The 21,897-nt window shown below is 46.8% G+C and overlaps 1 protein-coding gene across 1 annotated transcript in view; it reads right to left on the bottom strand.

The window, feature by feature from the left end:
• The window catches only part of Ephx2 (epoxide hydrolase 2), a 40,557-nt gene extending 31,806 nt beyond the window's left edge, over window positions 1-8,751 (bottom strand). Inside the window, exons 1-2 of the mRNA XM_028890021.1 lie at window positions 8,550-8,751; window positions 2,892-2,976 (exon numbers count right to left, since the gene is read on the bottom strand). Of these exons, the coding sequence (XP_028745854.1) occupies window positions 2,892-2,976; window positions 8,550-8,650 (186 nt within the window). The 5' untranslated portion in view covers window positions 8,651-8,751. The remainder of the gene's footprint in view (window positions 1-2,891; window positions 2,977-8,549) is intronic.
• Window positions 8,752-21,897: the final 13,146 nt, after the last annotated feature.

Genomic DNA, 21,897 nt, shown 5'->3' with positions numbered 1-21,897 from the left:
AGAAGCCCATCAGTCTCAAGATACACAGAGCATGGTGCATTCATACAATGGACCCCCAGGAGCCATAAGAACAAACTATTGCTAATGCCTGCAATAGCGTCTATGAACACCACATACACAAAGCCAAGCACAAGACGCCAAACAGCAAAGCTCCCCTTCTAGAAATGCTAACACAGGCAAGAATGATGGAGATTAAGGATGAGGCAGCAGTTGCTTGTGGGAAGGTCATGTCCACAGGAACATGGAGGGAGGGTCCCCTCACGCTCGCCGTGTTTTTTGACCTGGTGCTCAGACACGAGTGTGTTCAGTTTGGAAATCTTGTCCAGACCAAACTGTGTGCACCCTTCTGTTTTTATCCTGCACAAAAATGGAGTGAAGAGTCAAAGTTCACTTCTGTGTTGGTTAGTTTTTTGGTCAACTTGAGACAAACCAGGTGGTCTGGGAAGAAGGAACCTCAGTAAGAAAATCCCTCCATCAGGCTCGCCTGTGGACACATCTGTGGGGCATATTTTGATTGATGTGAGAGGGTCCTGCCTACTGCAGGCAGTGCCCCCTTGTGGTGGTATTGTGTTCCCCAAGATATTGTGCACCCTAATAAACTTATCTGGGGTCAGAGACAGAACAGCCACAAAGGCTAGAAAATGGTGACACTCACACCTTTAATCCTAGCATTCCAGAGACAGAAATCCCTCTGGATCTCTGTGAATTCAAGGCCACATTGGAAACAGCCTGGCATGGTGACTCACGCCTTTAATCCCAGGAAGTGGTGGTAGAAAGCAGAAAGGTATATAAGGCGTGAGGACCAGAAACTAGAAGCATTTGGCTGGTTAAGCTTTTAGGTTTTGAGCAGCACAGTTCAGCTGAGAGCCATTCGGATATGAGGACACAGAGGCTTCCAGTCTGAGGAAACAGGATCAGCTGAGAAGTTGGCCAGGTGAGGTTAGCTGTGGCTTGTTCTGTCTCTCTGATCTTCCAGCATTCACCCCAATAACTGGCCTCAGGTTTGATTTTATTAATAAGAACTTTTAAGATTCCTGCTACACCCCCTCTGGACAGGTGGTCCTAGGTCTGCAGGAAAGGTAGCTGTGTAAGCCCAGAGAACAAGTCCATAAGCAGTACTCCCTCATAGTCTCTGCTTCGGTTCCCAGCTGTGCTTGAGTTTCTGCCCTGGACTTTTCCTCAGTGATGGACTGTTACCCGTAAGCCAAATAAACCCTTTCTTCCCCAAGTTGCTTTTAGTCATGGTGCTTATCCCAGTAATAGAAAGCAAAGCAGGACAGCTTGCAAAGGTAAGTTTTTAAAAGACGATTCATGCTTTAGGCGTCTTTGTCCTAGTATAATTCACTTTCTCAGACTTCTAACCCAATGACTTTCTAGATTAGCAGAAACTGCTCAGGTGGTCTGACTCACATGCAGTCATACCGCTCACCAGAAATTCACTCTAAAACCAGCCCATGTCACTGGAGATACACAGCATCCCTCCTCATCCTGAACAATGCTGCTAAAGGCGGTTTTTACTGTTAATGTTTCAGAGAAAGTTGTTCCCCACGGCATTGACACAACTGCCCTTCACTGTTTGTCGTCGTGGTGTGTGTGTGTGTGTGTGTGTGTGTGTGTGTGTGTGTGTGTGATAAAGTGACTACAATGTTGTCAGGATTACCACATAAGGGTGAGAATTTTCTTTCTCTCTCTCTTTCTTTCTTTTTTATTTTTATTAATTTGGAAGTCCTCAGACATGGGTTTCATTATGGGGTTTTCATAATGCTCTGTGTGTTTTCTAAAATTCTATTTTTTAAATTTCATATTAGAGTACTGTATTTACAGCATTTCCACGCCCCTCACTCCCCCAACTCTTCCTGCTTCTTCCATTCCCTCTAATTTAGCATAGCTTGTTTATATGTGTGTGTATCTGTATGTATGTTTAGGGCTGACCACCAGAGATTGGATAATCTATGAGGGGCTTCCTCTCAGGAAAAAAACTGATTCTCCCTCTCTCGGCAGCTATTCATTGTGTATAGTTTTTCATCTAGGGGTGGGGTCTTGTGAGATTTGCCTCATCCACATTGGCACATCAACAATGATAGCATTGCCATGGTCTTGTTCAGGCCGCCATGTTGAGACGTCATGCCTGCAGCTTCCCTGTCGTATATAGACGACACTATCTTGCGGCAGACACCCTGGTCCTCTGTCTCTTATGATCTTTCTTTTTAACAAGGTGGTCCCCAAATTCTCTGTTAGGAGAATAAGTTTCTATGAAAATAGAGTTTTTCAAAAAGTAGATTTAAAAAAAGATCTGTGGGCTTATAACCAGATTCTTTATAGACACACTAATGGAGAATCCAAATGGTATTACCTCCTGACTACCTTATTAGAAAGCAATTGAGAGTTCATTACCAGGGCCAACTCTTTTGCTGAGCACTGACTAAGTGAAACACCGCACTAAGCGTTCCCAGGTGTCACAACCACTCAGACACAGGTGGTGTCATCACCCACCTTACTGATAACACAACGGAGCTTTTGAGAAGTTAAGTAACTTGCTGTGCTCTTGATATGTAAGTGGGGTCTATAGATTCAAACCCAGTCCCAGACTCCGAAGTCCCCTGCTCTACAGTTATTGAGTTAATGGTTCCAGTGGCCCTGTCTTGAAATAGCCACACTTGTCATGTTTACTGTCACAGTTCCTCAGGGCTTAAATGTCCCTCAGATTGACACAGACAGACGACAACCCAGTCCTAAACACACCATACAATATCTTGCTGCTTTGTAAATTATGGGGGGTAAAGGTGCATGACTCAAGAAGACATGATCTTGTCCACAGCGAGTTGAAGGTCAGGGTGGAAAGGTAATAAAGCAGAGAACCTCCCCAAGGGGTCCACATAGTGTCTCCTCACCTGGGAAAATGTGATCTTCCCTTTCATGAGTTGCTCATTGGGTCCCTCTGGACATTCCTTCTGGAAAGCACTGGTCAGGAAGCCTCTGGAAGACATAAGGAACATCACCATCACCAGCTTTCTGATGGCTTCATCATATGTCCCATGGCAGGGACAGACAAACTGCTGCTGGAAAGGACAGGAATATGTAAGCCAAGACCAAGTTTGTCCACATGGAGCTCACATTCTTCAAAATGAACACTTTTTTCTGATATATATTATGCACATAATTTCCATTTTATCTTAATCTCTGATTTCTAAAAATATTTCCCATGTTAAGGACTGAAATATCTCTCTTTCAAAATCCCCACACTGAAGTTCTACCTTCCAGTACTTCACAATGGGGCTATATTTGGAGATGGGATCTTTAAAATGATAATGAAGTTAATGAGGTCCTAATTTAACACAACTGATACTCTAATAAAAAGAGGCTATTTAGACACAGACACACAGAGAGCACAGGACATGGTTGGACACACCGAGATGGTGCTAGCCTCAAGTCAAGGAGAGATTTGTTGGAGGAAACCAACTGTCACAAATACAGTATGCTATTTGGATTAAGAATCGGTGGTTTCTGGTCAGCTGGGACTGAAGAATCAGATGTGGTTAACAAGAGACCAGAATCACTTAGGTTAAGTCTTCGGGAAGGTACTTCATCAGGGTCAGCACTCTGAAGCTTTGGTAGGGGGCAAGGAAGGTCAAGGCTGCATCTCAAACTGGCAGCCAAGCTTGGCAATGCGTTAGAGTCTCCCAGATGGTATTAGTTTTGATGTCATGAAAGCTGCAGGATTAAAGGGGTCATAGAAAACAACTGAGCCTCAGTACTGTGTGGCCGGGTCAGCAGAGAGACCAGCCTCTGTTGTAGCGGAGACCTCAACATAATAGAAGTACCAGGACCATGGTACATCCACCTAGGACAGTGATAGGGGTCGAGTGGAGCCACCTGAGTCTATGAGACACACTGTGCTGCAGCTGGCGGCACTGGGAAAGTAGAGTGCTGAAGCCTTAGGGAGCCCAGAAGATCATGAGTGAGTCCCAGATGTCAGGCACCAAGCTATTTACACTGCTGGGGTTTGTGTTTTCTTTGATCTGATGGTTACTGTACTCTGGTTCTTCTCTCCAGGAATAAGAAAACATGTAACTTGTTCTTAACTTTACAGGAGCTCACAGTTAAGCAGCTTTTGATTTTTAAAGAGATCTTGAACTTTTAAGTGTTGAAAAATTTTAAAGACCTTTGCTGTGGAATAATCCTATACACTGTGAAAATGTGTTGCTCTCATTGTTAATAAAAAGCTGATTGGCCTGTAGTTAGGCAGGAAATATAGGTGGGACAACAAACTAAGGATGCCGGGAAAAAGAAGGGTGGAGTAAGAGGAGTTGTCAGGAGCCACAGAGGGAGCAGGACATGCTGGAGAACAGGTAAAGGCACGAGTCATGTGGCAGAATGTAGACTAATAGAAATGGGTTAATTTAAGTTGTAAGAGCTAGTTAGTAATAAGCCTGAGCTATCAGCCAAGCATTTATAATTAATATTAAGCCTCTGTGTGTTTATTTGGGAACAGCTGGCAGGACAGAAACTTCCACTTATAGACTATGGGACTTTTAAAAGTCAGACTACATTTTCTACTGTAATATAAACATGGAGATCTTGGGTACAAGCAATGAAATGGGTATTACTTAAAGTGACATGCTTGTGTATCAACATTGACATGGGGTAGACTGTCCTGTCATAATTATTTTTTTTTTGTCAAGTTGGCACAAATCTAGACACATTTGGGTAGAGAACATTTCAGTTGAGGAATTGTCTCCATCAGACTGACTTGCAGCCATGTCTGTGGAACATTTTCTTGATGATTGATTGATGTATGAGAGTACAGCCTACCGTGGGCAGAGCCATCCCTGGGTTGTACAATAACAGTAGCTGAGAAAGTCGAGAATCGAGAGCCAGTAAGCAGCATTCCTCCATTGTTTCTGCTCCAGTTCCTGCCTCCAGGTTCCTGCTTTGAGTCCTGCCCTGGCTCTCCTAGTTGAGGAGCTGTAACCTATCAGTCAAACAAACTCTTTCCTCCCCAGGTTGCTTGTTGCCATGGTGTTTATCACAGCAAAAGACAAGCAACTGGAAGATCAACTTTGCTGAAACTTGATCTTGGCCTTCTACCTTCCGGGAGTACTCTCCTGCTAAACCAGCCAGCCTGTGCTGTTGGCAGCCCTGGTTATTGGACAGGCCTTGCCTATTATCAGCGGCAACTACCAAGCCCTTGCAACTATTTACCATCCCCATCTATGAGAACAATTATCTTCTACTTGGGAATCTTGTTTTTGACTATAGTAGAGTATTTTTTTTTTAAACAGACTAACCCTCTTTCAAGTAAAATCATCAGCTCAGCGCATCTATAAAAGACATGTACCTGAGATTTGTGGCCTTGCCCAGCTTTCTCGTGTTAGTAATGGTTTTATTACATTTTTGCCTTCAGTATTTCCTGAACAATCTTATTAAAGTACGGTTGACATCGAATTCACATGTTTTCAATGTGCCAGCCAATAATTCACAGTAAAGTCAGAACCACGCAAACGCCACCACAGTACACAACAGAACGCTGCTGTCTCCTCAGTGAGGGTCCTCAGGCTCTTTAGAAGCTGCCCAGGTTTTAAGAATCGGGGGTGCAGTTAGATGCCAGAAGCTTTTATTAGACACCTAAGGTGTGCAAGGCTGTGTGCTACAACTTGTGGTGTAAAAGATGGGGGAAACAATGGTCCCATCCTTAGGAGACTCACATTGACAAGTAAGCAGATAGTTGTAGTATAAGAGTGAGACGGGGAAACCAAGGAGATTACTTGTTTCTGCCTGGAAAATGGGGATTGACGACAGAAGAACACATAGGAATAGCATGGTTGCAAGAGGACATTGTTACATTTATACAGCAAGAGCAGGCAGGGGTTATTTTGAAGGAGAAGCAATTTGACATAACAAGAGTATTCTCGCTGTTGGAAAACACGCATCTAATTTTATTATATTTATTTATGTATATGTGTGTACACATGCACACACACACACACACACACCCACACACACGCCACAGTGCACACGTATGGGTCAGAGGGCAACCCGAGGAGGTCAGTTCTCTCCCTCCACCATATGGGCCCTGGAGATGGAATTCAGGAGGCTGTGTTTGGCAGCAAGCACGTCTGCCAGCTTAGTCCTCTTGCTGGCCCCTGAGAACTGTATTTTAAGAATGCTTCATAAAGGCAGTGAAGAATGAAAGGGCTGTGACAGAAAACAAAACCAGCGAAGCAAGAGGGGCAGGAGAGCACCAGCTGCTCCTCCAGAGGACCTGGGTTAGATTCTCAGCACCCACACGATGGCTCAGAACCATCTGGAAATCCAGTTCTAAAGGATCTGACACCCTCTTCTGGCTTCCATGGGCACCAGGCATACACATGGTACAGAGATACACACACCAACAAAACACCCCCCCCCCCACAGACACACAATGAAAACAAAGCACGAACAAATAACAAGAGACACAGGAAAATTTCCAAGAGCTTTGTACTTCTCAGGGCACTGCTTCAGCCTGAGCTTCGGTCCCTTGTGCGGGTCGAGTTGTTCTAGCAGCCGGCAAGCGTGCTGAAAACACCCAGTGCTGGAAGATGCTTTCCCGTCACTTTCCGGGCTCACACATCTGAAGGGGGGACAGACTCAGAGTCTGCACTCTGACTTCCTGTGCTCAGCTAGTTTGCCGAAGTCTATATGATGGCACCTGGAAACAACTCCAACCCTGGTCACAAAGGAACTGGGTGAGGCTACCATCAGATGAGCATACTCTGGAGACATGAAGAACTTCTGTAAACAATGAATGGCATGCATCAAGAACGTGGCTGCCCATCCACTCTACATATAAGCTAATTTAATCTTCACCCAAAATTCCTAGTGAAAGGCAATGTCTTACTTTACAGGACAGATGACTAAAAAGACAGGTGAAGCATGCACCACATAAACATCCACACATCCATCCCTACCCTCACATAAAAATGGAGTGGACACACACACTTCTTGGAACAAGCTCATCATTCATTCCTCGTGGCTCCTATTGGGCAAGCTGGGAGGTAGGCAGCTTTCCATTTTCAAATACGGTTCTCCGTCAACTTCGACTTAGCTGCAGTGTGGCCACTTGATGGTGGACTTCGTAGGCACTGTCTTATTTTTGTTTCTCGGTTGCTGGTGTATTTTATTGATTTACCCTGCACAGATACTTTTCTAGAGCAGCGGCTGAGGAAGAACAAAGCCACAATGAGGCAGAGAGGGAGGAACCCACGCTGGGTGTAGGAACACTGCTCTCAGAGCCTCTGCTACCGTGGGATCGAGCAAGGCCATCTCCCCGCCGTGTCCCAGTCTCTCCATCTGAGAAGGTGCCTGGTTCTAGAGCAGTGATTCTCAACCTTCCGAGGGCTGCAATCCTTTAATACAGTTCTTCACGTGGTCGTGACCCCCAACCATAAAATTCTTTTCTTTGCGACTTCATACCTGTAATTTTGCTGCTGAGCGGTGTCTCATGTCCTAAGACCATCGGAAATATTGTGTTTTCCAATGGTCGCGGCCCACAGGTTGAGAACTGCCATTCTAGACGTTGTGCGCCTCCTTTGAGTTGGCTTGCATGATTTGTATAGAAGAAAGGTTAAGCCCTGTTGGCCTTTGCAGTCATAAGAATACTAGAATCTTCAGATGCGGCAGATATCCAGATCACAAGCTGCCACTACGAGTCTACCTCTCAGTTGTAATTTGGAATTACCCCTTCCTGCTTTCCTGAGTCCTTCCAGACTGGCCTTTCATCCTTTTTAATTTTTTTTTTTAATAAATGCGCTTTCCTCCTTTCTGATTAGAAAACGTTTGTAAATGGGAAGGGGAAAATAGAGGGGAAATCATTCATGAGCTCACATATAATTAGTAACGCCTGGATCTTTAAAATACTTATTTTATTACTTTTTATATTATGTGTGTTTGTATGTGTATCTGTGCATATGGTGCCTTAGGAGGCCGGAAGGGGCGTCAGATCCCCTGGAACTGCCTGACATGAGAATCAAATGTAGGTTCCTCTGCAAGAACACATGCTAAACTGCAGCCTACTCTCCAGCCCGATGTCTGGATATTTTGATGTATTTTTTTCCAGACATTTTTCTACAGGTCCCTGCTTCCTCCCTCCCCCATCTGAAGCCGAGCCACTACTTGGTGGTATCAGCGACTACCTCCCAGGTCCTCATTTCCTCGGGCTGTGGGCCATTTCTCTAAATTGCTGTTAAACTAGCTTTCCTGTAATGCCGGCCTTTGGACAGAACTTTCTTCAAAGGCCCAGTTCAATAGAATTAACTCGGTAGCAAATAGCTTAGCATCGCCTCCTTTTGCAAAGGGCAACTTTGAAGTTTTTAAGCAAAGTTTAATTACTTAGCATTTAGAAGGGCAACGGATCTCGTGCCCACTGGCATTTTAGTACCAGGCAGTGATTTTTGATCTTGCCCGGGCTCACCTGGAAAGCAATTTGAAACCTGGGCTGGACGTGTGGGCAGGGCACCCGGCGGCTGGGAACTGCCCAACCTGTGACACAGACCCAGCGTGGGCCCTCTTACCTGGGCAGCGCCAGGGCCTCCTCGGTGCGGCCGAGGGCGCTGGCGATAGAGGGAAGGGCCAGCACTCCGTCAAGGTCGAATGCTGCCACACGCAGCGCCATGGCGACCGGCCGGGGCTGCAGAGCTAAGCAAGCACACACAGAGACGAGGAGCTGGAGTGCTGCGGCCTGGACTGGAGAGGGTGGCAGGGGACAGGCTCAGCACCGCCCCTACCACGCCACGCCACGCCCACTACCGACCGAGCCCCGCCTACTCACCCCGCCTAGCCAGTAGAGTCCAGCAGGACGTTACACCTTAAGTGTCAAGCCTGGTCTTAGCCTAACCCAAGCCCTAGCTAGGATCTGCCTGTCTGTGTGTGTAAGCCTCCCAGCTAAACGGCCAAGCGCCACTGCCCCCCAGCCCCGCCCCAATCTCAGACTTTGACCTTTCTTAGGCAGGCTTGGTGTGGGGAGAGAGGGTTGATCTTGATTGGAGAGAGAGGGGGAGGGAAGGAGAGGGAACATTGCAAACTCCTCTCCTCCAGTATTTGGTCTCGATTGGCACATCCCTTTTCTGAATGCTGTACACATCTTTGCAAAGCCCTTGCATTTGCCTGCGTCTCCAAGCAGTGTTTCTAGAATACACACAGCCCTCCAGTCACAGTGTGCCAACCCAGAATACCTTCTCACTTGAGGCTTAGAAGAAATAAATCCAGTCTGTTTCCCCTTTGTACACTGTATTTTAAGTAACACTGCTTAAAAATGAGCTGGGCTTCTTGGAGGTTTCTGGAAATTGCCTACCCCTTGGCCTAGTACTCTCCCTAGTTAAGAGGGAAAACAGAAACCTCACCCATTAATGAGTTCAATTAACCAATCCACCGTTTAGTCCAAGGCTGTTGTGAAACACTGTCTACCTTATTGCAGTGAGAAATTAACATCTTCCTTTGCTCTAGAGGCTGCCAGTTAGATAGTGGACCTTGACTTTCTGTGGGTTGATTGTCGTGATTCCTTCGGGAACTTCTTCCTCTTGCCTCAGGTCTTGTCTGGGACAGTTTGTATTTTCCGAGAGTCATACTTAAGAAGCAGAAAGTGGCTGAAAATGTGGGATGTTGCCCTGAGAACAGAAAAGGCCTTTGGGGAGCACTTGCAGTGGAGTATTGGAGAAAGATTTGAGATGAACCTGGGCTTGAAGGCAGAAAAAGAAGAGAATATGAACTGGGTATTGTCCTGCCTGCCTGTAATCCCAGCATTCTGGACACAGGGTTCAATATTAGGCTCAGCTACATACCAAGTTCAAGACCGACTAGGGTTATAGGAGATCCTGACTCACAAGATAAAGAAACAAACAGGAAACACATATGCGGACTGAGACAGACACCGACAGAGATTCAGAGAGACAAACAGACACAGAGACATATAGAGAGACAGACACACACAAAAGAGAGATAAAGAGACAGACAGAAAGACAAACACACACACACACACACACACACACACACACACACACACAGACAGTGACAGTTATTCTCGGGTGTCAGTTTGACTACATCTAAATAAAACCAAAGTGCCTGGGTATACCTGTGAGGAATTTTTTCTTAATTAAATCATTTGAAGTGGGAAGACTTTTAATCTGGATATTTGGGGGTGGGAAGATAAACCTTTAATCCAGACCTTTTGAGGTGGGAAATTCCACCTTTTTAATCTTGATCTACTGGCATTCTGTATAAGGACATGGAAGAAGGAAGCTTGCTCTCTTTGCATCCTTGCTTTCCAATAAAGTCCATTCCTTTGCTGGCATTAGAGCCGACTTCTTCAGGATTCCAGCATATACCAAAGACCAACTGAGACATCCAGCCTTGTGGTCTGAACAACTATTGGATTCTTGGACCTTCCATTGATAGGCAGCCACTGTTGGATTAGCTAGAATGTAAGCCATTCTAATAAATCCTACCCTATAAGCCATTCTAAGAAATATTAGCCTATAAGTCATTCTGATAAATACTAGTCTGTAAGCTATTCTAATAAATCCCCTTTAAATTCTTTTTCTTTAGAGAAGCCTGACTAATATAGAAATAAATTCACACAGAGAAAGAGACAGACAGACAGACACAGAGACACACATACACAGACTCACACACACACACACACACACACACACACACACACACACACACACATCCCAAAACAAAAATTAAAAAAAAAAATGAAGAGACTATAATACAGGACTCTCAATAATACAGTGATCTCAAAAGTAAAGTTGACTTTCTCCTTTAAGCCAATGAATCAGATTGCAGCCCAGCTTGTATACAAACTCTTAGACATAAACCTCTGACTTGACAGACTTCCCTTTGGGTTCCAGATTTGCACACCTAACTTCTTAGTGCTCACCTTTGCTTGACTGTGTAATGCTCCTCCACAGCTCCTGACGAAGGCAGACCTCTGCTCTCTTCCCACCTTCAACAACTGCTCCTTCCAGGAGCCTATGATTTGGTCAAGTCTCCTCTAAAGCCTTGGTCTCCAATCCATGACACTATTAGGAGGTGACAGAACCTTGAAGAACTGAAGGCCCAGGAGAGGTTTTCTGGTCACTAGAGATATGTCCTTCAAGGATATATTGGGAATCTGACCCCTCAGTTTTCCTCTCCTTTGCATCTCGTTCCTGAGTTGACTGGTTTTGCTATGTGCTGTTGCTATGGGCAGTGGGGCCCACCAATCATAGAATGACACCTCCAAATCTGTGAGCCAGAATAGACCCTTCCCTTTTCTAAGCTAATTACCTTGGGTGTTTGTTACGGTAGTGGAAAGATGGCTCTCAAACAGGAGGTCCCTGTGTTACTATGTGACAATAACCCTTGACTCAACTGCTCAATCCAGAGACCCTCAGGTTGCTTGCTGACCCCTGGCAGCCCACTGAGCCATGTGCTCAGAAACTTGGTTCTGGGACTGGTCAGCTGACAGGGGTGGAGGTGGTAGCTTCTAGGTCCATGGTGGTGTTTCTTTCTTAAAGGTTTGGCTGCCTGGAAACAAATCCTTTCAGAGATTTTGTTGGCCCACCCCATTACTCATACTTAATATGCCTGCCCCATCACCCATATTTAATACAACTGACACATTATCCATATTTAATACATCTGCCTGTTACTTATAATTAATAAGTCATCTCTTTGAAAGAGGCACAGTGATTTCTGTTGCCTACATCTACATTCTGACTGGTAGAGTGTTACTGAGTCCATAAATGTGTTTACAAAAGTTACAAAGCAAAGAAGAAAAACATGGCTACCAAAAAAATTGGCTTCACAAACCACTTCTTTTTTGTTTGTTTGTTTTTTGGGTTTTTTTTTTTTTTTTTTTGAGACAGGGTTTCTCTGTGTAGCTTTTGGAGCCTGTCCTGGAACTCACTTTGTAGACCAGGCTGGCCTTGAACTCACAGAAATTCATCTGCCTCTGCCTTCCAAGTGTTGGGATTAAAAGCATGCGCCACCACCACCACCTGGCCCACAAACCACCTCTTTAAGAAAAATATGAAGTCTTGAAAAGTGAATTTCTGTCTACAAATGGGAATCATCTTTGGTTAGTGTGAGGGTTAGCTTCAACTGTCAACTTGGCACAACTTAGAATCGTCTGGAAAAGAGTTGCAATGAAGAATTGTCTACATCAGGTTGGACTGTGGACATGTCCGGGGGGGGGATTGTCTTGATCTTCATAACTAATGTGGGGAGACCTACCTAAAATGTGGGTGGCACCTTCTGGTAGCAGTCCAGATAAAAGGATGTAGAAGGGAAAGGGTCACTGTTTTGGCCTCTTGGCCTTCACTGTTGAGCTGAGGTTTGTCTTCCCTCTCGCTGGGGCTTCTGACTCTTTCGAGGTAGTAGAACCAGCTTCTTGGGGACTGAAGACTAGCAGCTCTCCAGGCTCCTCTAGGGATTCAGTTCTGTCCCTCTAGAGAACACTGACTGATACAGTTCCGAGGAAGCTCCTTGCTGTCACACCTGCCTTTTCTTTATTCCTGTGACTAGCTTGGCTCTTCAGCATGTTATGACACTCTGCATTGAGTTATGACTCAATTTCACCCTAGATTAATGGGCTCAGTTACGTTCCTCTGTACTCTCATGGACCACCCCCATGTCAATGTGCCCTCTTGTGTTTTCAGCCTCCAAAGGCATGGGCAAATGAGTTTCTAGGTCTCTCGAAAGGATATGGAAATGAGATTTTTTTTTTTTTAGTTTAGAATGCTGATCCTCATGTCTGCTCATTGTAATATTTGTGTATGCTTTAGAAGCTAACATGAAAACCAACAACCAGCTGACACAATAGTGGCATTTCATAAATGGCATGAGGTGTCAATTACTGTGTTCCTAACAATTGTAGAGAGCCATCTTAGTTAGGGTTTTATTGCTGGAGAGACACCATTGTTGGAGAGACACCATGACCATTGCAACTCTTATAAAGGAAAACATTTAATTAGGGCTGGCTTGCAGTTCAGAGATTTAGTCCATTATTGTCATGGCAGGAAGCATGGCAGCATGCAGGCAGATGTGGCACTGGAGAAGGAGCCAGGAGTTCTACATCTTGATCCACAGACACCAGTGTGTGCCACACTGGGCATAGCTTGAACATATAAGATGTCAAAGCCCGCCTCCACAGTGACACACTTCCTCCAATAAGGCTACAACTACTCCAACAAGGCCACACCTCCTAATAGTGCCACTCCCTATGGGCTAAGCATTCAAACACCTGAGTCTGGGGGGGCCAAACCTATTCAAACCACCACAAGAACTCACTGGGTTTTGTAGTACTGGGGGATGAAAGTCAGAGTACCACACATGCTGGGCAAGGGCTCCGCCATTGTGCAACACCCTGGCCCTCTTTTTATCTTTTGTTTTGAGACAGAGTCTCACTAAATTGCTCACGTAGGCTTTAAACTCATGCTCTAGCTTAAGCTTGCCTTAGTTTTATGGTCCCTTCTCCTCAGCCTCCAGAGTTGCTAGGATGGTAGACCCTGCACCATCAGGCTTGGCACGTGGTTTTGTTTTCGATTTCCTCACACTGCTATCTCTTGCTGCTCTGTTTCCCAGCCTTGACTTTAATTAATTAATTAATTAATTAATTAATTAATTTTTTTGTGTGTGTGGGGTGTTTGGCCTGTATGTACTTCTGTGCACCAAGTACATGAAATGCCCGAGGAGGCCAGAATAAGGTGTTGAGTCTCCTGGAACTGGAGTTACATGAGGAAATCCACCCCAGATGGAAGAGTAGCCAGTGATCTTAAGCACTGAGGGATCTCTCCAGCCCCCAGCTTGATTTTAAAAGCTGTTTTACACTCTCAGGGGTTGGATGAGGAGTTTACATTGAGGGTTCTCCTGGCTATGGGTGGTGTTTCGGTTGAGATTCCATTTAAGCTGCTTCTTAGAGTCGCTAAACTCATGTTCTGCTTGATGCTTAGTCTGTTTATGGTGTTGCTACCTTCAGTGTGAAATTCTCTAAGTTCATTCAACAAATATTTACAAAGTACTTACAATGACCCAGGTACTGTTGTATGTACCTTAGGTTCATCTGTAAGGGCAGCAGACAAAAGATAAGGACCACGGGGGAGTTTTTTGTTTAATGGAATGTTGGATTCAAAATGTGGCCGGTTGATTGCAGAGGACTGAGGCTCAGAATGTTTCTCGTGGCTACTCATCATTTCTCTTGTCCGTCATTATTTCAGCTGCTCAGTGTCGTCTCCTACATACAGGAAGCTCCATCCTATAGTGGCATCTGTCATTCAGGGCCACACAACTCCTTCAAACAGCTTCTCTCTATTCTGACACTTCTGACATTCTGTGGGCTGCTTCCCTGTAGACTCCACAAGTGCTGCATTCTCCAAAGCCTCCCTCCCCTCTCCACCCTCGAGACTGGTCGTGTGACATGGGCTCTGGCTCCTTTAGAGACTGGGCATGACAGTAGACAACCCGAGGAAACGGGGATATGTGTTGGAACTTTCTCCCAGTGATGGTGGGCATGGAAATAGCTATTTTTTTCTAGGGAGGCTGAGATAGAGTGTCTACAGTCTAGTCCTGAATGAGCATGCTACCTGGAGGTGGCCCTCTCATCCTCCCCAAGTGTCTTTGAGTCATTAAGATCCTTAATAATCCTCTTCTGCTTATATGACTGAAAGAAAACTCCAGAACTGTAAACAAGAACACTGTATGATGTATTGCTTAGATACAAACTCTCAAATTTTAATAGAAGAGCTGCTTGGACCATAGAGTTAAATTTCTGTCCACTCTGTTTCCCATCCAGATGTAAATCTAGGGTCAAGGCCTGTGAGCTAGGCTCACTAGCTCAGGTGCATCAGCCCAGACTCCACACGGGACTGGTGAGCCAAAGGAGGATATGAGAGAGGCTCTCAAATGGATGTTTCATCAGCTGCTGTGCGGGTAGGGATGGTGCAGGCCCCATGGATTCCGCAGTCAACTGCAGTGCAGCGTCCTCATGGGATTGGTCCTGCTCTCCGATCTGGGCTGTGGCTATTACTCTTGCTTGGTTTCTGAGTTCAATTCTCCAAGCTGCCGTGGATATTAGCATTGCCACCAAAGACAGATCTTACTCTTTACCCTCCCACCCCCACCCCCACCTGCTGTGGGATGTTAATGTATGTCCTGTGGGAGCCCTTCTTGGGTTCCTTGTGGCGTTACCCAGCAGGTTTGCATAGAGGATGATTAGGACCATGGGCCTGAGTGCAGGTGTCTGAGATGGTCTGCACTTGGCTGTACTGGGGGATGGTCTGTATGTCAAGTTGTTCTGATTGGTCAATAAATAAAACCTGATCGGCTGTGGCTAGGCAGGAAGTATAGGCGGGACTAACAGAGAGGAGAAATAAAAGAACAGGAAGGCAGAAGGAGACACTGCAGCCGCCGCTATGACCAGCAGCATGTGAAGACGCCGATAAGCCACCAGCCACGTGGCGAGGTATAGATTTGTAGAAATGCGTTACTTTAAGATATAAGAACAGTTAATAAGAAGCCTGCTACGGCCATACAGTTTGTAAGCAATATAAGTCTCTGTGTTTACTTGGTTGGGTCTGAGCGGCTGTGGGACTGGCGGGTGACAGAGATTTGTCCTGACTGTGGGCAAGGCAGGAAAACTCTAGCTACACCCACCCCCACAAATCTTTCTATGCTGTCTTCTGAGTCTCACTGTGCTTTCTGGAACTTCAGGTGCATTATTAGTAAAACCCACCATGCCCTTGACCGTTCTCCTCTCCCTTCCCCTCCTGCCCCTCCCTCCCTGCTCCATTTCTCTTATTGTCTGGCCCGTGGCTCTTACCTAAGGAACCTGCTTCCACTGAGGTCCCCTCCAGTGCTCTGCTGTTTTCTTCTCTCTGTGTGCCCCAAGGGATGAGTGCCTGGATCCTTACACTTGCTCCCAGACCCCTCAGGACACAGACATTAATATCACATCATCAGACTAACTACCAGCTCAGCTGTTACTTTTCTCTGACGTGATTCCCCCTGGTTTCCCAGAACCCTATGGAAGCTCCCTTCGCCTCCCAGGCCCCAGAACCACTCTCTCTCTCTCTCTCTCTCTCTCTCTCTCTCTCTCTCTCTCTCTCTCTCGGCCAGTGCCTTTTCTTTCCTTGTTTCCCTGAGGAAACTGACATTCCGCTGGCTCCCAGGACTCATCAACCCACATACGTCCACACTGCAGATTTCCTCATTTTCTTCCTATACTAGGAGCATAACCTTTGCTCAAGTCCAAGGCTAGACCTTCCAATGTGCTGGAGCTGGCACTTGGGAGCACACAGACAGTCCTCTCAGTTGCCTCCTTCTGGGATTAGCAAACCCCTCCCTATAACTCTGTCAGGAACTGCAAAGCTCCTGCCTCAGCCTCTTGAAACTTTAACATTGAAAGGGAAATGTTTCAAGACATATCGTGAAAGGACATTTGGAAATGAGAGGAAGACACTGACAGCCATCCAGATGGCTGAAGTCCAAGCTTGCATTTCAACCGCATAGCCAGCCCGTGATTTGTCCCCTTCTTGCATTAGTTGAGTTCCAGGCTCTGGCCGAGGAGAAAGGAGACGTCAAGTGCTGGGAAGATTGCAATGAAGAATGGTGCTGGCTACAGAAAGCTGCTTCGATCAGCCCTGGCTACAAAACCCATGACCTTCTTGCCTGCAGGGCACCCATGACGATCTTCCTACCCACCCTCCCTTCCTGCCTCCAGTCCTGGGCCATCATCAGATCCCCTCATGCTCCAGCGGACAGGTTCCAAGGAGGCACATAACAGGCCCCAAATCTACAAGATTCTGCTTGCTTCTGTCTATAGTCAGACGAGTGTGTCTGTACACAGATTCCTGTATTCTCAGACCAGGAAGATTTGACTGGTATTTAGGAAACAATAAGTGTGTTTTCTACTTTGGGGTTAGTCTGTGTGTGTGAACAGCTACACATGGGGCTGGTGAGGTGACTCAGCTGATAAAGAGGCTTGCCGTGAAGCAGGACTTCCTAAGTTCCATATCTGGGACCCACATGGTGAAAGAGACTCCTGAAAGTTGTCCTCTGATCCCCTACGTGAGCGCTGTATCCACACACATGTGCACACACGACCACACACAGTATTGATGGTTTTTGTGAAGATGTGATAGCAGTAAGCTGCACAGATGATGGAAGACTGGCTATCTGTCTGTCTGTATGTTCTCCCCTTCCTGCTGACACAGGAAGAGCCCCGTGGAGCTTCCTCCCCCAAGGCTGAGAGGCATCCTGGTCACCACTGGGGTGGCGAGAAATACTTTGGCCTTTGGGTGTCAAGGTTTAAGCTAAGGGAACACTATGCTCTGCCTAAGTGTTCCTTCAAGCTCTGTGCTTTAAAACTGTGGTCCCCAGCCTGGGGGGTCCTGAGAAATGGTGGAAACTTTTGAAAAGTCGAGCCTAGCAGAAGGGAGTTGGGTGACTGGGGTGTGAACATGGAGAGCATATTGGACCATGGACTCTTCTTGCTTCTCTCTCGGCCTCTCAGACTCCAGGAGGTGAGCAGTTTCCTCCACCACAGGCTCCAAAGCAACAAAGCCAAACAACCAACCACGGACTGGTTGTGAACCAAAATTAACCTTTCTTTCTTATGTGTGTTCCTCGGGTATTTTATCACAGTAATAGAAGTCTGACTAATAGGAAATTTCGTAGTAGATGGCATGATAAAGTCATCAATTGGCTAATGGAAGACCTTAGGGTGAGTTTCCTTCCCATTCAAAGTACTGAGTAATAATGCCTATTCCACATCACTGGCATCACTAGGATTCTGACGCATCTAAGACAGAATAGAACACTGAGGGAATGAAAGCTTTGTAGAGAGAAGGTCATTAATAACAAACTAGAAAAAGAAGCAATACTCAATTGGGGAATTTACATAAATAAGGTCCTGGAACTTCACACTTTTAGCTTTGGAATGCTATGAGCTTATGCAGACTGTTCTTATTTGTACTGGGAAATCTAATGGTCCTGGTCTGCATGGCCCTGGTCTGCATGGCTCTGGTCTACATGGCCCTGGTCTGCATGGCTCTGGTCTACATGGCCCTGGTCTGCATGGCTCTGGTCTTCATGGCCCTGGTCTGCATGGCCCTGGTCTGCATGGCCCTGGTCTGCATGGCCCTGGTCTGATGACCTTGGTCTGCATGGCCCTGTTCTGCATGGTCTTAACCTGGATGACTGTTATCACATAACTGACAATTACCCACACAGCAGCTTACACTAACTTTCCAGGTCTGTATACCAGCCAGCCTGACTGTTCTCCTTCACAGGCCATAAATGACTTGCAAGAAACTTTACCAAAACTCACCCTAATGAAGTAGCGCTTTTCCCGAGTGGAGATCCTGTGCATGTCGCCCTGTGCTGTGGATGCCATTGTGGCTACTGTCTTGTCCACTACCTTCCAAAAATGCACCTCCAAGGTTAGAATGAGCACTCGAGTTTGTCTGAGGGATGTTTGTTGGAGTTCAGCATTTTCTTCTTTACCTCTGGACCAAGGAATTCACTTCACAACCACAGAAACAAAGAGAAGCATAGAGAACTCGGCTTGCTGGCTGGGGCAGGTTCATACTCAGTTAGCTTTCTTATACAGTTCATAATCACCACCTGCCTGGGATATGGTGCCACCTACAGAAGGATGGACCCTCCTACACCAATGAACGAACAAGACAACTCGCAACGTACACACACACACACATACACACACACACACAAACACACACACACACACACACACACACACACACACGCCAATCTGGTGTACGCAATCTCTCCAGTGAGACTCTCTTCCCAGATCATTTTAGTTTGAGTCAAGGTAACAGTTAAAGCTGTCTAGGAAACTGAGCCCATACTTTAACCGCAGCACTCTGGAGGCAGAGGGGAGGCAGGCCATCTAGGGCTGCATAGTGAGATACTGCCTCATAAAGCACAAACAGACAAAAAGCGAACATCCACCTCTCAGAACCCTAACCTGTCCAGAACGGTGGTGAGGGTAGGGGGCTCACAAGTCAAGAGCTTTCTCCTTTGTACTTTCTTCCTCCTGCCTACTCGGGCACCCTCCTGCGCGGCTCCGGGTAGCACACTGTGCCTCTCGTGTGCAGGGATCTGTGAGTATACACTACTGTCTTCATGGTGGTCATTCCCGTATCTGATTCTGACCAGACTTAATTCAAACAGTTCTGAGTGAGTTTTTAGAACAAGCAGGATTGAGTGGTTTTTGACATGAGGTTGTGTGTGCCTCCACACAGAGGGCAAGCTCTCATGGGAGGGGGTTCCCAGAATTTTAGTCCTCTTACATATTTTTAGAACCCCCCCCATTGTTGAAGATACAAAGCCCAGCTTCTACCCAAGAGCCCCCAGCACAGACTCTTGCCTCATCAGCCTTCTTCGCATCTAGTTCATGGGCGCACCGTTAATCAGATGCATTTATCCTGACCTTTGTGTGAGGAGCCAGCAACACGAATAACCAGGGAGGGAGGAGAATTGATTGTGGCAGCGGCGGTGGCGGCAGCAGCAATGGCTGATTTCCAGGGACAGCGGAGAGGGCAGTACCAGCGATGCTTTGAGTTTGGATGCCTGGCTCTGCAGCCCACCCACCACACAGGCCACGGGGCTGCTCTGGGCTGAGGCGGACCTGATGACTCCTGTCTTCCCACCTGACTTCCAAGCAGGCCCACCAGTTTTGTAAGTGCTGCTGAGAGCTGCCCATTGGCTTTATCTTCTGCTTTACTTAAATGATGGTTGTTTCTATTGCTTATAGCTGAGGATCTTGACAGATATAGTCTGATACTTTCTTTTCTCCTTCCTCTTTTCTTTCTCCTCCATCTCTTCCTCTTCCTCCTTCCCTCCATCTCTGCTTCTTTCCTCTTCCTCTCCTTCCCATCTTCCAGTTTCCAGATGAAGAAGACATGCAGCCAGTTTCATTTTTGCATGTGCCAAAATGTTGTAGTAACATTTTTAATCATGGTTACTGAGACAATGAGTGTTTCCTGATTTTAGCAATCAAATGCTCACCAATAAGTATAATGCATGCCAATGTTTGTGTTTGTACAAACATCAAAGACACTCTCACTCTTGGAGGCAACTCAGGGTGCTTAAACTAACTCATGTAGTCCTCATAGAAAGCCTATGGATGGGCACCACCATTTACAGGCCCCTTTATTTTCGAGGAGACTGAGGCACAACCACCTTTTGAGACTTGCCTGAGGTCACAAAGTCATGACTGAGAAGAACTGGAAATCGAACTCAGCAGCCCATGGCCATCCAAGACAGAAAGCCGAGAGAACCAGCAGTTCAATGGGGAGGCAGAGCTCGGAGTTACTGAGATGGGAGGCGCTGAGGGGAAGGGGCAGTGAGGAAGGAGAAGTGAAGGCATAAGGAAGCCTGGGACTGCTAAATTCATCGGGGGTGTCGTGGAGATCACAGGCCACTGGGTGCACAACCCTGGCTGTGAAACCCTACAAATCGTAAAGGCATCGTCAGCTTATAGATTTGGAGCATGGCATCCTGGCATCTCTAGAAGATAAGAAATCGAGGTCACTGGCAAGGAGGGTAAGAAGGCATGCCTGAAGCCAAAGCAGGCAGGGTCTGTCCCTGGCATCCTCAGACAGTGGTTGGAGTGAGGCGATATTTTGCAGGTAAGAAAGGACGGCAGCCACCTCGGACGGAGGAAACTGTCAGCTGGATGTTTCACAGCTCACTCCTATTCTGCTGACAACTGTACATTGTTATGACAGATAGACCTACCACTCTGGGGGACCTCATCTGAGGTGCATTCAGGATCCAAGCACACTCCAGGTGACAGTCCTGGAGCCTAGGGTCCTTCAGAGCCGGGAGCAAGCCATCCTAGTAATTGGCTGAACAGAAGCCAGAGCTGCGTCTGTCTGTGCTGGACACAAAGTGAATAGTCATAGACTCTTCCTCCTCTCCTCCTTCCAGTGTGTGTGTGTGTGTGTGTGTGTGTGTGTGTGTGTGTGTGTGTGTTAGAGAGAGAGAGGAAGGGAGGGAGGGAGGGAGAAAGAGAGAGAGAGAGAGAGAGAGAGAGAGAGAGAGAGAGAGAGAGAGAGAGAGATGAGAACACAGTATGAGAGCACAGTATGAGCCTGCTTTCTTTCTTGCTTTGCCCGTGGTCTCTCCCGGGGGCAGGCTTGGACTTCACCTGCAGAAGCTCTAGTGCTGGTGGCTTTTTAAGACAGCCTCTTCAGTGGCACCTGCATGAAGCCTCCGCCACCTCCTGGAGCTGCATAGTCCCAGAAAAGCTGACCGCTCTGTTGAACTTGGCCACCCACTCCCAGGAGGCTAGCCCGAGTCCCTCATCCCAACAGTGCCTCCTGAGACCTCCAGTCTCTGCACCTGTGCATGCATGAGCTGAAGCAACTGAGCTCCATTCCGCACCTGTCACTCTGCTTCTGAGGGACCCTCGTCAGCTACCTACAGTCTCCCAGCCAACCGGTTCCCTGCATGCGCTGAGTGGCCTGTCTTCTTCTATGACCACAGGTAAGTAAGCAAGTTATTCCTAAGGCTTAGACTAGGGGTGCTGAGCATGCTGGGGAGACTGTGGGTGTGAGCCCAGAAGGAAGTTAGCAACTTATGAGCACTTGGCCATATCAATATGCTGGAAGTCACCTGCTGCTGGGCAGAATTCAGCCCCCAGGTTGACCCTGCTGGACCACGTCAGAACCCTGTGAAAGCAACGCTTCTGAGTGGTGGGGGCTACTCCTGTCCTGTAGTAGTGTCTGCTTCCGTGCCCTTATCACCACCCTTCTCTTGTTCCTTCATTTATTCACTCGGCTTAGGTGAATTAGACTGACAGACAGGCGGAGGGGTTTACTGACGTGAAAGGTAGCAAGTCCTCATGGCTTGTAT

Source organism: Peromyscus leucopus, chromosome 9 (assembly GCF_004664715.2).
Source record: "Peromyscus leucopus breed LL Stock chromosome 9, UCI_PerLeu_2.1, whole genome shotgun sequence".
In the NCBI taxonomy this organism is placed as follows: domain Eukaryota; kingdom Metazoa; phylum Chordata; class Mammalia; order Rodentia; family Cricetidae; genus Peromyscus; species Peromyscus leucopus.
This window is presented reverse-complemented; position numbering and strand designations above follow the sequence as displayed.